Source organism: Heteronotia binoei, chromosome 5 (assembly GCF_032191835.1).
Source record: "Heteronotia binoei isolate CCM8104 ecotype False Entrance Well chromosome 5, APGP_CSIRO_Hbin_v1, whole genome shotgun sequence".
In the NCBI taxonomy this organism is placed as follows: Eukaryota; Metazoa; Chordata; class Lepidosauria; order Squamata; family Gekkonidae; genus Heteronotia; species Heteronotia binoei.
In genome coordinates this window covers 9,971,068-9,987,644 of record NC_083227.1, presented here as the reverse complement: position 1 = coordinate 9,987,644, position 16,577 = coordinate 9,971,068, and the positions used below count along the sequence as shown (strand labels likewise).

Below are 16,577 nucleotides of genomic sequence, written 5' to 3'. Positions count from 1 at the left end.
GGGTTTTCAAGTAGCCGGCTCGAGGTTGACTCAGCCTTCCATCCTCCTGAGGTCGGTCAAAGGAGTCCCCAGCTTGCTGGGGGGAAAGTGTAGACGACTGGGGAAGGCAATGGCAAACCAACCACCCGGTAAAAAAAGTCTGCCGTGAAAACGTGGTGAAAGCGACGTCCCCCACCAGAGTCGGAAAAGACTGGGGCTTGCACAGGGGACCTTTCCTTTCCTCCCCCCCCCCCCCCCCCGAGGACCAGATCTGATCTCCCGGGCGGAGGGAGCCTTTGGCAGGGGTCTCCGGGCGGGCCTCCCTCGCTCCCTCTTCCCAACTGCGGCCGGGGGAGGCGAGGCGAGGCGGGGCGGGGAAGGGAGGGAGGGCGCGGCGTGGCGGCTGCCGCTTTCGCTTTCGCTGCGAGGCTGAGTGGAGGCGGGATGGCGCTGGAGGCGGTGTGCGGGCTGCCCGGGCGGCGGGAGTGGGGCGCGCCGGGCTCCGGAGGGGCTCTTCTGGGGCTGCAGCCGGGCGGAGTGGCGCATTACGCCTTCGGGGCGCAGGAGGAGGCGCGCATCGCGGTGCCCCCCGGCAGGCAGGTGAGCTTTTGGGGGGCCCCCGCGCAGCTGAGCCCGGAAACTCCCTCCCCGCCGGGACACCCTGCCCAGGGGCTCCTAGGGTTGCCAATCTCCAGGCGGGGGCGGGGGTCTCCCTCCCGCTTCAAGGTCATCAGAAAGTGTGTGTGTGGGTGTCTTCTGGGCACTCACTTATTCCCTATGGAGACCGATTCCCATAGGGCAGGGGTGGCCAACGGTAGGTCTCCGGATGGTTTTTTTTTTTGCCTACAACTCCCATTAGCCCCAGCCATTGGCCACGCTGGCTGGGGCTGATGGGAGTTGTAGGCAAAAAAAACATCTGGAGAGCTACCATTGGCCCCCGCTGCCATAGGGGATAATGGAGAATTGATCCATGGGTATCTGGAGCTCGGGGGAGCTGTTGTTGTTTTTTTTAAGGTAGAGGTGCCAAATTTTCAGCATAGCACCCAGTGCCTCTCTTCAACACATTCTCCAAGTTTCAAAAAGATTGGACCAGGGGTCCAATTCTATGTGCCCCCAAAGAAGATGCCCCTATCCTTCATTATTTCCAATGGAGGAAGGCATTTAAAAGGTGTGCGGTGGCTTTAAATGTGAGGGCCAGAACTCCCTTTGGAGTTCAATCACGCTTGTCGCACCCTTGCTCCTGGCTCCACCCCCAAAGTCCCCAGATATTTCTTGGATTGGACTTGGCAACCCTCGGCCCGATCCGAGGGGCTTGCTGAGGTTTGAGTCAGGAGAGCACCCCTGGGTGCTTGCAGAAGTCTTCCCCAGAGACCCTACACTTCCGGGAAGTAGTTGCCACCTCCCGGGTGGGAATTTTTTTGTGGGGGTGGAGTTTGGAGAGAATAAGGTTTGGGGAGGGAGCTCAGCAGGGGTATAAATGTCATATCCCACTCTCGGTTTTCTCCAGGGGAACTATAATCCAGAGATCTGCTGCCTTTCCGGGAGGTCTCCAGGTCCCGCCTGGAGGTTGGCAACTATTGAATCTCTGGCTAGCTTAATTGTGCTCCGATGGTTTTCTTTGTATAGCCGCCATCAAACTTCCTTTTCAGGATCAGGGCTTGGGAGGTGAAGAAAGGGGCTGTTTTAGAGCATAGGTTTAGTGCTTTCCTTTCAGCACTGGGATCAAAGTGCAGAGCTTCTGAGCAAGACTTGAACCCGGAACCTCCTGTCCCAGGAGGTGGATGCCCAGAGGGAGCCCTCCCCCACTGCTCCCACCAGCCTGGTGCCCGATTGGCAGACAGCAGAGGGGTGAAGGTAGCAGAGGGGGTTGGGCATGATCTCAAGAATGCAAAAATTAAATTCCTTTGCTGTCGGCTTCTCCCGTCTCCCCCCCCCCCCCCCACAAGCCCTCTGAGTTCCTGCAGTCTCTCCGTGAGGGCAGCGGAGATGGGCACCGGCTCGAGCTGGCCCACGGCACCACCACCCTGGCCTTCACTTTCCAGCACGGGGTCATCGTGGCCACCGACTCCCGGGCTTCAGCAGGCAACTATATCGGTGAGTTCTTCTCTTACCCTTTACAGGCCTTGGGGGGGAGGGGAGGACGGAGGAGCATGCAGAGACCAGCGATGACTCTCCTCCTTTCTCCTTTGTTTGGGACATCCCTGCAACAGGTTGCCTTCAGATGTGTTGTTGCAAAAAGCAGCACAGGTTTGCAGGTTTTTGGGAGCTCTGCAGAAACCTGCCGGACCTGTTTGACTGACTGCAGCAAAGTGTCTCTCTCAAAACTCTTTAAGTCAGGGGTCCCAAACGTTGTGCCCTAACTTGGCACCTGCCTGCACCTTTCTTGGCACCCACCAAGTGGTTTTGAAAGCAGGGGAGCCATTCATCCAGTAGGGCAGGCATCTGATTGGCTGTAGTAAGATCAAAAGAAGAAGATGACTGTAGATTTATACCCCACCCTTCTCATTGAATTAGAGTCTCAGAGCAGCTCATGATCGCTTTTATTTCCTTCTCCCACAGCAGACATCCTGTGAGGTGGGTGGGGCTGAGAGGGCTCTCACAGCAGCTGCCCTTTCAAGGACAGAGGCTCAGAGCGGCCTACAATCTCCCTTCCCTTCCTCCTCACAACAGACACCCTGTGAGGTGGGTGGGGCTGAGGAGGGCTCTCACAGCAGCTGCCCTTTCAAGGACAGAGGCTCAGAGCAGCCTACAATCTCCTTTCCCTTCCTCCCCCACAACAGGCACCCTGTGAGGTGGGTGGGGCTGAGAGGGCTCTCACAGCAGCTGCCCTTTCAAGGACAACCTCTGCCAGAGCTATGGCTGACCCAAGGCCATTCCAGCAGGTGCAAGTGGAGGAGTGGGGAATCAAACCCGGTTCTCCCAGATAAGAGTCTGCACACTTAACCACTACACCAAAAGGCATCCTATTAAACTGAGCTTCTACCTGAAATGCCAGAGTTTTTATATATATATAAATGTCACTCCCTGACTATTTGTAGTTGGTTCTTCCTCCATTGGTGGCCATTTTGTGGTTGCACCAAGGGATCATTTCATAGAAAAAGGGGTGCCGGAGCTCATTAGCACAACTCCCTTTGCATCTACCTTAAAATGCATCTTAGAATTGTCATCAGAAAACCTGACTCCCATTAATACTTTTAAAATTACTTTCTTCTCTGTGGCCACAGTGCAGGATGAAGATTTCCATCAGTCTGCTTTATATCCTTCGTCCTTCCCTTCCTTCCTTCCTTCCTTCCTTCCTTTCCTTCCTTTCCTTCCTTCCTTCCTTCCTTCCTTCCTTCCTTCCTTCCTTCCTTCCTTCCTTCCTTCCTTCCTTCCTTCCTTTCCTTTCTTTCTTTCTCCTTTCCTTCTTTCTTTCTGTCTTCTTCCATCCTTTCTTCCTTACCTACATCCTTCCTTCCTTCCTTTTTTTCCTCCTTTCCTTTCTTTCTGTCTTCCCTTCCATCCTTTCTTCCTTACCTACATCCTTCCTTCCTTCCTTTTTTTTCTCCTTTCCTTTCTTTCTTTCTGTCTTCCCTTCCATCCTTTCTTCCTTACCTACATCCTCCTTCCTTCCTTCCTTTTTCCTCCTTTCCTTTCTTTCTTTCTGTCTTCCTTCCATCCTTTCTTCTTCTTACCTACATCCTTCCTTCCTTCCTTCCTTCCTTCCTTCCTTCCTTCCTTCTTTCCTTCGCTTCCTTCCTTCTTTCCTTCCTTTCTTCCTTCCTTCCTTCCTTCCTTTTTTCTCCTTTCCTTTCTTTCTTTCTGTCCTTCCTTCTTTCTTCCTTACCTACATCCTTCCTTCCTTCCTTCTTTCCTTCTTCCTTCCTTCCTTCCTTCCTTCCTTCCTTCCTTCCTTCCTTCCTTCCTTCCTTCCTTCCTTCCTTCCTTCCTTCCTTCCTTCTTTCCTTCCTTCCTTCCTTCCTTTTTTTCTCCTTTCCTTTCTTTCTTTCTGTCTTCCATCCTTTCTTCCTTACCTACATCCTTCCTTCCTTCCTTCCTTCCTTCCTTCCTTCCTTCCTTCCTTCCTTCCTTCCTTCCTTCCTTCCTTCCTTCCTTCCTTCCTCTGGTACAGGATATATTAGAAAGTTTTTCAAATGTTAGAATTCAGCAAAATTCTCACAGGGGATTTGAACAATGGAGCAAGTATTTTTTTTTTTTTGTGGGGAGAGAATAAGAAAGGAAGAGCACAATAAAATTTAGAGGTTCCAGAACTGTGCTCCTGTGAGCTCTTGCCCCAAAGAAGGCCTGCTTGCACCCACCAGAATTCCACAGGAGCAAAAAGGTTGAGGACCTGGGACTTGACGCTTCCCAAAGCCCCCCCCCACACACACAATTCTTTGCTTTTATTAGTATCGCTGTCATTTTAAAATATATTTATCATAACAAGCTACCTCAAGAGCTAATTTTCCTTCCTAAAATCAGTACCCCCCCAACCAGTGTTCCCTCTAAGCTGCAGAGTCTTGTGATCAAAAATTCTCCTTCATGAGCTACTGGCATGAAAGTGGGGACCTGCTGCTTAAATTGTTTGTGCTCTGGGGTCATCCTTCCTGAGCTGAGACACAAATGTGTGAGCTGGAGGCTAAAAATCTGTCAGCTAGCTCACGCGAACTCAGCTTAGAGGGAACGCTGCCCCCAATACAAGGCCAGGGAGGGGTTGATGTGAGGGGATCCTCTACAGCAGGGGTCCTCAACCTTTTTAAATAGGGGGCCAGTTCACTGTCCCTCAGACTGTTGGAGGCCGGGCTGCCGTTACTGTACAAGGCCGCGGGCCGTCAGTTCTCCGTCTTCTGCATCTCTCTCCCTTCCCCACACCACACACCCCAGCCTGGGAACTCACCTCACCTCGGTATCACCTCACACTCTGTCTCCGCTGCCTCAGCCCAGTGCCGGAAGGTGCGTTGCTAACGCAAGTTTAGGTCGAACGTCCCTTCCGGTCTGTTTTTGTTATAACCCGGCGGGCCGCATAAACGTCCTCAGCGGGCCGCATCTGGCCCGCGGGCCGTAGGTTGAGGACCCCTGCTCTACAGGGTCTGGACTCACCCTTCCTGCCTCCCCCCCCACCCTGTGTCTCCGCCCCACCCTCTGCAGCTGATCTGCTTTACAACAAAGTGATCGAGATCAACCCCTACCTCCTGGGGACCATGTCCGGAAGTGCAGCTGACTGCCAGTACTGGGAGCGACTCCTGGCCAAACACTGCAGGTGGGTCTTGGGAGGGGTGTGTGCGTTCGATCAAGGTCCCCCTCCAAACTGGCTGGAAGGAATGTGGAACTCTCCCGCATTCCCAGTTGTGCATCTGCAGGACTATTTTTGTAGGGAAAGCCCAGCAAGAACTTATTTGCATATTAGGCCACACTCCCTGATACCATCATGGTTCCACACAGTGCTTTTATAGACAAAGCCCCAGCAGGAACTCATTTGCCTATTAGACCACACCCCCTGATGCCAAGCCAGCCAGAACTGTGTTCCTGTGCGTTCCTGCTCAAAAAAAGCCCTGTGCGTCTGAATATCTATGTCCTTTTGTGGAGGGCCACTTGGGCTGGACTGGACGGACCCTCGGTGGTCTGATCCAGCAAGGCTTGTCTCATGTTCTTGTGGAGAACCTCCACACTCTGAGGACCTTGTGGGCCACTATGGAGACAGGATGCTGGACTAGATGGAGCTCTGTAAGCATAGCCAGCTTCTAGAGGGGATTGGATAAACATCTGGAGTAGAGGTCTATCAGTGGCTACTAGCCACAGCGTATTGTTGGAACTCTGTCTGAGGCAGTGATGCTCTTTATTCTTGTGTTTGGAGGCGGGGCACAGTGGAAGGGCTTCTAGCCCCACTGGTGGACCTCCTGATAGCTCTTGGGTTTTTTGGCCGCTGTGTGACACAGAGTGTTGGACTGGATGGGCCATTGGCCTGATCCAACGTGGCTTCTCTTATGTTCTTATGTGACACAGAGTGTTGGACTGGATGGGCCATTGGCCTGATCCAACACGGCTTCTCTTATGTTCTTATGTGACACAGAGTGTTGGACTGGATGGGCCATTGGCCTGATCCAACATGGCTTCTCTTATGTTCTTATGTGACACAGAGTGTTAGACTGGATGGGCCATTGGCCTGATCCAACAGGCTTGTCTTATGTTCTTATGTGACACAGAGTGTTGGACTGGGTGTGCCATTGGCCTGATCCAACGTGGCTTCTCTATGTTCTTATGTGACACAGAGTGTTGGACTGGATGGGCCACTGGCCTGATCCAACATGGCTTCTCTTATGTGACACAGAGTGTTGGACTGGATGGGCCATTGACCTGATCCAACAGGGCTTCTCTTATGTGACACAGAGTGTTGGACTGGATGGGCCATTGGCCTGATCCAACAGGGCTTCTCTTATGTTCTTATGTGACACAGAGTGTTGGACTGGATGGGCCATTGGCCTGATCCAACATGGCTTTTCTTAGGTTCTTATGGAGTTCTCTGTCTGGGGCAGTGATGTTCTGTATACTCGGTGCTTTGTGGGGGGGCACAGTGGGAGGGCTTCTAGTGTCCTGGCCCCACTGGTGGACCTCCTGATGGCATATGGTTTTTTTGGCCACTGTGTGACACAGAGTGCTGGACTGGATGGGCCACCGGCCTGATCCAACATGGCTTCTCTTATGTGACACAGAGTGTTGGACTGGTTGGGCCATTGGCCTGATCCAACGTGGCTTCTCTTATGTTCTTATGTGACACAGAGTGTTGGACTGGATGGGCCATTGGCCTGATCCAACAGGGCTTGTCTTATGTTCTTCTGTGACTCAGAGTTTTGGACTGGATGGGCCATTGGCCTGATCCAATGTGGTTTCTCCTTATGCTCTTCTGATGTTCTTATGAAGGCCTCGGCCTCTGTGCCCTGTTGTTGGCCCTCCAGAGGAACTGGTTGGCCACTGTGTGAGACAGGATGCTGGACTAGAGGGACCTCACTGGTCTGATCCAACAGGGCTCTTCAGATGTTCTTATGAAGGCCTCAGCCTCTCTGTCTATTCTTGCAAGGCCTTTCCTCTGCTGCCGACAGGAACAGCTCCCTGCCCCCCTTCTAGTTTCACAAAGGAAGGGCATGTGGGTGGTGCCCAGCAGTGGCATTTCTGGTGGCAAAGGCCAGTGCGGTTGGGGAAGAGGGCGCAGGGTGTGTGCGGGGAGTGCTGGCAGAGGGGAGAGGGATGCCCAGGGAAGAGGGAGCAATGCTGGTGTTGTGGTGGAAAGGAAGGCAGGGGTGGGCACTGTCTGTCCAGCCTCCCCCCAAAAAAGTCTGGGACCAGCCCTGCTTTGACTCCCTCCTCTCTCTCTCTGCCCCGTTCCTCCAGGCTGTATTACCTGCGCAACAAGGAACGGATCAGCGTCTCGGCGGCCTCCAAGCTCCTGGCGAACATGCCCTCTGAGTACCGGGGGATGGGCCTCTCCGTGGGCAGCATGCTCTGCGGCTGGGACAAAAAGGTACCCACCCCACTGGGGGTTGTTTTTTTTGGGGGGGGGGGCTGCTGGCCAAGGGGGGAGGAGCACATTGTCAGACCCAGGGCCAAAGAGAAGACAATCCGAGCTCTTTGCGCGGGATTCTGTTCCTTTCCCATCGCTATTGCCGTTATCGGTATCGCGCTCCTCTCCTCTCCTCCCGTCTCGTAGCCTTGGTTACGCAACAGGTGCCTAACTCCCAGACATACCATCTTCTGATGAGCTACCAACTGTTATACATGAAAGCGGTGAAGGCACCGTTAGCACAAGCCCAGGATGGTTATTGAATACAGGACGAGCAAGGGGCACCCCCTTCTGGGGCACTCTCAGTTCTGATTTGGGGGCTGGACCACCCATTCCCCACCCCCCCACCACCACAGTGACCAACCCATAGCTTGTCACAAGCAGAGAAGGGCAGGTGCGCTGCAGAACAGGGTTGCAGAGGAGGGAGACAGAGATTGCTCAAACGAGTGAGCCAAACTGCGTTCTTCAAAGGAACGTGCTAGGTCGCCACCAATAGGACAGAGAGTGAAAAATACCCTCCTGGCCTCATATAAAGGAGCTGGTCAGGTCAGAAGCAAGACTTCTGTTGGGGTGCTTCTCAAAGGAAATTGGAAGGAAGGGATGGGGTTCCTCTCTAGTTCCAGGAGCACATTGCTGGTTTTGGTGAGAGCCTGTTTTAGTTTGCGCATTCCACTGGTGTAAAGGAGAGAGCACAGTACACTTCTCTGCCAGGCTATAGCCTTTGTAGATCGATGTTTTTAGGATGTTTAAAACTGACTGAGAGTTTGGGGAAGGCAAGAAGAAGAAGAAGATGAAGATATTGGATTTATATCCCACCCTCCACTCCGAAGAGTCTCAGAGCGGCTCACAATCTCCTTTCCCTTCCTCCCCCACAACAGACACTCTCATATCATATCATATCATATCATATCAATTTTATTTATATCCCGCCCTCCCCACCGGAGCAGGCTCAGGGCGGCTAACAACACAATCAATACATTTGTTTACAAGGTATTTAAAAAAGACTAATTAACACATTAGGGTTTGTAGAGTCTTTCGGGATCAAGTGCCGTGTTCTACTGGAGAAAGTTTTCCTTCCAGACGTTTCGTTCTCAGCTGCGGAGAACATCCTCAGTGGCGTTGCAGCCGGAGCAGGCGTTCTGACCTTCTGGAGAGCCAGTTTGGTGTAGTGGTTAAGTGTGCAGAATCTTATCTGGGAGAACCGGGTTTGATTCCCCACTCCTCCACTTGCACCTGCTGAAATGGCCTTGGGTTCGCCATTAGCTCTAGCAGAGGCTGTCCTTGAAAGGGCAGCTGCTGTGAAAGTCCTCTCAGCCCCACCCACCTCACAGGGTGTCTGTTGGGGGGGAGGAAGGGAAAGGAGATTGTAGGCCGCTCTGAGCCTCTGTCATTGAAAGGGCAGCTGCTGTGAGAGCCCTCTCAGCCCCACCCACCTCACAGGGTGTCTGTTGTGGGGGAGGAACGTAAAGGAGATAAGAGTCCGCACACTTAACCACTACACCAAACTGGCTCTCCAGAAGGTCAGAACGCCTGCTCCGGCTGCAACGCCACTGAGGATGTTCTCCGCAGCTGAGAACGAAACGTCTGGAAGGAAAACTTTCTCCAGTAGAACACGGCACTTGATCCCGAAAGACTCTACAAACCCTAATGATGTTACCAGCTGTGAAAACCTGAAATCTTTGATAATTAACACATTAATTAAAATTCTACTAAACTCTAAAATCAATAAAATTAATGAAATTACTATACTGGTGCTATTATACAGATTTCATTAGCAGTTTTCCCCTTAGTCGGTGAAGGCCAATCGAAAAAGGGTGGTCTTGCAGGCCCTGCGGAACTGTTCAAGTTCCCGCAGGGCCCGCATATCTTCTGGAAGCTGGTTCCATAGGCGTGGAGCCATAACAGAGAAAGCCCGATCACGGGTGCTCTGCAGCTTTACCTCTCTCGGCCCGGGGATAGTTAGCAGGTTCTTCCCAGCTGACCTCAGGGCTCTCTGGGGTTCATATGGGGAGAGACAGTCCCTCAGGTAGGCAGGTCCTCGGCCATATAGGGCTGTAAAGGTAATAACCAGCACTTTGTAACGAATCCGGTATATAACTGGCAGCCAGTGCAGTTCACGCAGCCCTGGCTATATGTGCTCCCACTTTGGGAGCCCCAACAGCAGTCTAGCAGCTGCGTTCTGCACCAGCTGCAGCTTCCGGGTTCGGCACAAAGGCAGCCCCATGTAGAGGGCATTACAGTAGTCCAGTCTCGAGGTGACCGTTGCATGAATCACTGTTGCCAGGTCCCAACGCTCTAGGAAGGGAGCCAACTCTGTGAGGTGGGTGGGGCTGAGAGGGCTCTCACAGCAGCTGCCCTTTCAAGGACAGAGGCACAGAGCGGCCTACAATCTCCTTTCCCTCCCTCCCCCACAACAGACAGCCTGTGAGGTGGGTGGGGCTGAGAGGGCTATCACAGCAGCTGCCCTTTCAAGGACAGAGGCTGACGGGCCTATAATCTCCTTTCCCTTCCTCCCCCACAACAGATACCCTGTGAGGTGGGTGGGGCTGAGAGGGCTATCACAGCAGCTGCCCTTTCAAGGACAGAGGCTCAGAGCGGCCTACAATCTCCTTTCCCTTCCTCCCCCACAACAGACACCCTGTGAGGTGGGTGGGGCTGAGAGGGCTCTCCCAGTAGCTGCCTTTCAAGGACAGAGGCTCAGAGTGGCCTACAATCTCCTTTCCCTTCCTCCCCCACAACAGACACCCTGTGAGGTGGCTGGGGCTGAGAGGGCTTTCACAGCAGCTGCCCTTTCTAGGACAGAGGCTCAGAGCGGCCTACAATTTATTTTACAAATAAAATTTTACTTACTTACAATCTCCTTTCTCTTCCTCTCCCACAACAGACAGCCTGTGAGGTGGGTGGGGCTGAGAGGGCTCTCACAGCAGCTGCCCTTTCAAGGACAGAGGCTTAGAGAGGCCTACAATCTCCTTTCCCTTCCTCTCCCACAACAGACACCCTGTGAGGTGGGTGGGGCTGAGAGGGCTCTCACAGCAGCTGCCCTTTCAAGGACAGAGGCTCAGAGTGGCCTACAATCTCCTTTCCCTTCCTCCCCCACAACAGACACCCTGTGAGGTGGGTGGGGCTGGAGAGGCTCTCACAGAAGCTGCCCTTTCAAGGACAGAGGCTCAGAGCGGCCTACAATCTCCTTTCCCTTCCTCCTCCACAACAGACACCCTATGAGGTGGGTGGGGCTGAGAGGGCTCTCACAGCAGCTGCCCTTTCAAGGACAGAGGCTCAGAGCGGCCTACAATCTGCTTTCCCTTCCTCCCCCACAACAGACACCCTGTGAGGTGGGTGGGGCTGGAGAGGGCTCTCACAGCAGCTGCCCTTTCAAGGACAACCTCTGCCAGAGCTATGGCTGACCCAAGGCCATGCCAGCAGGTGCAAGTGGAGGAGTGCGGAATCAAACCCGGTTCTCCCAGATAAGAGTCCGCACACTTAACCACTACACCAAACTGGCTAGGAATCCAGGGTCCCTTTTAAAGAACATGGAAAGAATGAAAGAAAGAAGGGATATTTCTGGAAGGGGTTGAGGGAGAATGAAAGGTCTCTTGGGGTCCAGGGTTACAGAAGTCTTCTTTCCCAATCCTCTGCAGGGTCCTGGCCTTTACTATATAGATGACAACGGGGTACGCCTGTCGGGCCCCCTCTTTTCCACGGGAAGTGGAAAGCCTTATGCTTACGGGGTGCTGGACAGCGGATACCGCCCTGACCTCAGCGTGGAAGACGCCTACGACCTGGGCAGGCGGGCCATCTCTTACGCCACCCACCGTGACTCGTACTCTGGAGGGGTGGTGAACAGTAAGTTCTCTTGACCTCTTCCCTGAGACTACTCCTGGCTCCTTCAGTTTTGCCTGTCTCAGTCCTATAAGCATGCAGCTGTTCTGTGATTGCCTGCTCTAATTTTGCACATTTTACACTGACGGTGTGGTGTCTCCCTGTGCCCTGCAGTGTATCACATGAAGGAAGACGGCTGGATCCGGGTTGGGCGCACTGATGTCGCCATGCTGCTCGACCAGTACGCAGAGGCCAAGAAATGAGATGCGATGGGCAAGAACCGTGTGGTTCTTTGACAATCAGGCTGAAGGGGAAAAGGGACGGGCTCTCAGGCCAATAAAGAGACTTTTAACGTTTTGTTTCCTTGGGCTTTGGTTTGTCATTCTAGAAGTTTGTTGCGAACATCTGTGAGGCTCAGTCTAAAACATTCCAGCTACACTTCTCATTCAGAACACCTGAGAGATACCAACAAGGTTTTCGGAGTTCGAAATGTTTGAGAATCCCTGCAGACTTCGTCAGGTATAAGATAGAAGCCTGTAAATTTTTGGTGGCTAAATTTTTGGTGCCCGTTTAAAGAACACTGCTTAGATAGATTCAGGCAGGGGTTGTTTTGCAGGAAAATAGGTGGTGGAGCTCATTAGCCTCACTCATCAGCATATGCTGCCCCCCCAGCCAAAAGCAACCCGATGCAAGAAAGGAAAGCCCCGGGTGAGTGAGGTCTGCTTGGGCTGGCTAGAGATCCAGCCAGCCCAAGCAGGCCTTGCTCAGCTGGGGCTCTCCTTGGCTGCCCCCCCCCCCAGTCAAAAGGCCAGCAAGCCACCCGCAGCCCAAAATCACATAAGTAGAGAAAAGGTGGCGTGGACTTCTCCAAGGGTTAATGAGGACTGCTGGTGGCTGGCTAGCCTGCCCGCTCTCCTACTCCAGGGATTGTTATGCAGCTGCACCTACTATTCAGTGGACAAGGTAAGTGGGGAAGAGGAGGGGGAACCCTCAGAAAGGTTCAGGAGCTGCGTTCCTATTAGCTCCTGGTGAATTGGAGGCTGAATTCAAAGCTTCAAGGAATCAGATGAGTCGACATGTTGATTTGAAGCAACAATGTTTTGAAGTCTATTAGCACCTTTAAGACCAACGAAGTTTGATGCTAAGTTTTCACGTGCACAAACACTTTTTATTAAAAAAAGGTCAAGGAAAGGTCCCCTGTGCAAGCACGAGTCGTTTCCGACTCTGGGGTGACGTCGCTTTCACGACGTTTTCATGGCAGACTTTCTACGGGTGGTTTGCCATTGCCTTCCCCAGTCATCCCCGTGGCGCAGAGTGGTAAAGCAGCAGTACTGCAGCACTGTGGTCTGAACTCTCTGCTCACGACCTGAGTTCGATCCCAGCGGAAGCTGGTTCGGGTAGCCGGCCCGAGGTTGACTCAGCCTTCCATCCTTCTGAGGTCGGTCAAATGAGTCCCCAGCTTGCTGCGGGGAAGTGTAGATGACTGGGGAAGGCCATGGCAAGCCACCCTTTAAACAGTCTGCCCTGAAAACGTTGTGAAAGCAACGTCACCCCAGAGTCGGGAACGACTGGTGCTTGCACAGGGGACCTTTCCTTTCCTTTCACCAAAGAAGGGAAACTTCAAACACCCGCCCCAGGAAAATGTCCTTCCATCTTCGGGGGGGTAGGAGGGGGAATTCTCGTCAAAACACAGGTTTTCAAGCAAAATTAGAAACTTTGTCACCATAAATCGTAGCCTGGAAATTCAGGCCATAGTCTTTGAATTGGCTGCATCTCTTGCATTAATACCCATGCCACCCATGGCTTCCTTTGAGGATTACTGTGGCACACGCCGCGTGTTCCAGAATGGTGGACGAGGCCCTTGCCCGGTACTGCTTATAGTTGGCAGGGAATCAACACAAAGGCAAAATTACTGGCGTGTTACGTTTAAAGAATTAGCAGTGTATAAAGCAACCAATATCACATACATCAAATATAAATCTCATACAATCATAACGTGCAACACTGCACTTCCGATAAAATCCAACTCGTCAAAAAACCACTAGTAGCGGAAACCAATGTCCATGCTATAAATCAGGGGTCCCAAACCCCCAGGCCGTGGGTCGGTACTGGTCCGTGGCCTGTTAGCAACCGGACCATGAGTTGTATAATTATTTCATTATATATTACAATGTAATAAGAAGAAGACGACGACATTGGATTTATATCCTGCCCTCCACTCCGAATCTCAGAGTGGCTCCCAATCTCCTTTCCCTTCCTCCCACACAACAGACACCCTGTGAGGTAGATGAAGATATTGGATTTATATCCCACCCTCCACTCCGAAGAGTCTCAGAGCGGCTCACACTCTCCTTTACCTTCCTCCCCCACAACAGACACCCTGTGAGGTGGGTGGGGCTGAGAGGGCTCTCACGGCAGCTGCCCTTTCAAGGACAGAAGCTCAGAGCGGCCTACAATCTCCTTTCCCTTCCTCCCCCACTACAGACACCCTGTGAGGTGGGTGGGGCTGGAGAGGGCTCTCACAGCAGCTGCCCTTTCAAGGACAGAGGCTCAGTGCAGCCTACAATCTCCTTTCCCTTCCTCCCCCACAACAGACACCCTGTGAGGTGGATAGGGCTGGAGAGAGCTTTCACAGCAGCTGCCTTTTCAAGGACAAAGGCTCAGAGCGGCCTACAATCTCCTTTCCCTTCCTCCCCCACACCCTGTGAGGTGGGTGGTGCTGAGAGGGCTCTCACAGCAGCTGCCCTTTCAAGGACAGAGGCTCAGAGTGGCCTACAATCTCCTTTCCCTTCCTCCCCCACAACAGACACCCTGTGAGGTGGGTGGGGCTGAGAGGGCTCTCACAGCAGCTGCCCTTTCAAGGACAGGCTCAGAGCGGCCTACAATCTCCTTTCCCTTCCTCCCCCACAACAGACACCCTGGGAGGTGGGTGGGGTTGGAGAGGGCTCTCACAGCAGCTGCCCTTTCAAGGACAGAGGCTCAGAGTGGCCTACAATCTCCTTTCCCTTCCTCCCCCACAACAGACACCCTGTGAGGTGGGTGGGGCTGAGAGGGCTCTCACAGCAGCTGCCCTTTCAAGGACAGGCTCAGAGCGGCCTACAATCTCCTTTCCCTTCCTCCCCCACAACAGACACCCTGTGAGGTGGGTGGGGCTGACAGGGCTCTCACGGCAGCTGCCCTTTCAAGGACAGAAGCTCAGAGCGGCCTACAATCTCCTTTCCCTTCCTCCCCCACAACAGACACCCTGTGAGGTGGATAGGGCTGGAGAGAGCTTTCACAGCAGCTGCCTTTTCAAGGACAAAGGCTCAGAGCAGCCTACAATCTCCTTTCCCTTCCTCCCCCACACCCTGTGAGGTGGGTGGTGCTGAGAGGGCTCTCACAGCAGCTGCCCTTTCAAGGACAGAGGCTCAGAGTGGCCTACAATCTCCGTTCCCTTCCTCCCCCACAACAGACACCTGTGAGGTGGGTGGGGCTGAGAGGGCTCTCACAGCAGCTGCCCTTTCAAGGACAGGCTCAGAGCGGCCTACAATCTCCTTTCCCTTCCTCCCCCACAACAGACACCCTGGGAGGTGGGTGGGGTTGGAGAGGGCTCTCACAGCAGCTGCCCTTTCAAGGACAGAGGCTCAGAGCGGCCTACAATCTCCTTTCCCTTCCTCCCCCACAACAGACACCCTGTGAGGTAGGTAGGGTTGGAGAGGGCTCTCCCAGAAGCTGCCCTTTCAAGGACAGAGGCTCAGAGCGGCCTACAATCTCCTTTACCTTCCTCCCCCACAACAGACACCCTGTGAGGTGGGTGGGGCTGAGAGCGCTCTCACAGCAGCTGCCCTTTCAAGGACAGGCTCAGAGCGGCCTGCAATCTCCTTTCCCTGTTTCCCCCACAACAGACACCCTGTGAGGTGGGTGGGGTTGGAGAGGGCTCTCCCAGAAGCTGCCCTTCCAAGGACAGAGGCTCAGAGCAGCCCACAATCTCCTTTCCCTTCCTCCCCTACAACAGACACCCGGTGAGGTGGGTGGTGCTGAGAGGGCTCTCACAGCAGCTGCCCTTTCAAGGACAACCTCTGCCAGAGCTATGGCTGACCCAAGGCCATTCCAGCAGGTGCAAGCGGAGGCGTGGGGAATGAAACCCAGTTCTCCCAGATAAGAGTCTCCACATGTAACCTCCACACCAAAATAAAGCGCACAATTGTATCATCCCAAAACCATTGCTACCCCCCTCCCCCACCAGTCCGTGGAAAAACTGTCTTCCACAAAACAGGTCCCTGGTGCCAAAAAGGTTGGGGACCACTGCAAATCATTGAGTCCACTGTGCAATTTAAGAATTCCAGATGGGGAACATTCTCTTTGTGTCAGGGGATATGAAAAAAGAACCCCACCCATTCAAAAACCGATAACAGGGCCGTATCTTCACAATTTCTTTCTAATTTGGGGTGCCCCAAAGCTTATTTTGGGGTGCAGAGCCATCAATATAAGCTCTGGGCTTCCAGGTTATATGTGCCAAATGCAAGTTCTCGATGCCAGACCAGTGTTTGGGGCAGGCAGCTGTGGATACCACCTTGTGGAGCAAACTTTCCCGTGTGTGTCTGTGGCCTAATGGGTTTTTTTTTTGGGGGGGGGGGGATTGCAGGCTCCTCCAGTTCCTTAATTTTCATTTTTCCTGAAATTTTTTGCCCCACTTTGGAGCAGTTAGCACCAAGACTAGACCAGGGAACAGCTTATGTTTGCTTGTAGGGTAGAGTGCCCAGTAACGATGGGGATGTATGATGTGTGGTGGTCTGGAACTTATTGCCGAGCTTTTCAAGTTAGTGTTTTTGGTGATTGTGGTTGGATTCCTGACTAAGGAACTTGAAGTGTGAATCAGGAACTGCAAAAACAACTGACTTCAGCCTTGTTTTCTATCTAATATTAGTTCCCATCTCTCCAAGGCCCAACAGCCAAAGATGTTCTGGAATGGTCACCCGCCTCTTTGTGGGGTCTGTTGATCTAGAATCATAGAGCTGGAAGGGACCTCCAGGGTCATCTAGTCCAACCCCCTGCACAATGCAGGAAACTCACAAACACCTCCCCCTAAATTCACAGGATCTTCATCGCTGTCAGATGGCCATCTAGCCGCTGCCGAAAAACCTCCAAGGAAGGAGAGCCCACCACCTCCCGAGGGAGCCTGTTCCACTGAGGAATCGCTCTAACAATCAGGAAGTTCTTAGAATCATAGAATCATAGAGCTGCAAGGGACCTCCAGGGTCATCTA

The 16,577-nt window shown here is 53.1% G+C and overlaps 1 protein-coding gene across 1 annotated transcript; it reads left to right on the top strand.

Annotated features, from left to right (window-relative positions):
• Positions 1–405: 405 nt before the first annotated feature.
• On the top strand, positions 406–11,691 carry LOC132571122 (proteasome subunit beta type-8-like). Its single transcript, XM_060237805.1, has 6 exons — positions 406–579; positions 1,926–2,073; positions 5,107–5,218; positions 7,345–7,474; positions 11,152–11,356; positions 11,507–11,691. Exons 1-6 carry the CDS (start codon positions 424–426, stop codon positions 11,593–11,595), a joined length of 840 nt encoding a protein of 279 aa, XP_060093788.1. The 5' UTR covers positions 406–423; the 3' UTR covers positions 11,596–11,691.
• The last annotated feature ends 4,886 nt before the right edge of the window (positions 11,692–16,577 follow it).

Bases quoted from the DNA above. Each gene is read 5' to 3' on its own strand.
- LOC132571122 (XM_060237805.1), top strand. From the start codon at position 424: ATGGCGCTGGAGGCGGTGTGCGGGCTGCCCGGGCGGCGGGAGTGGGGC. The intron at 5,219-7,344 runs GTGGGTCTTGGG...CCGTTCCTCCAG, and splicing joins CTCCTGGCCAAACACTGCAG to GCTGTATTACCTGCGCAACA. The intron at 11,357-11,506 runs GTAAGTTCTCTT...TGTGCCCTGCAG, and splicing joins CTCTGGAGGGGTGGTGAACA to TGTATCACATGAAGGAAGAC.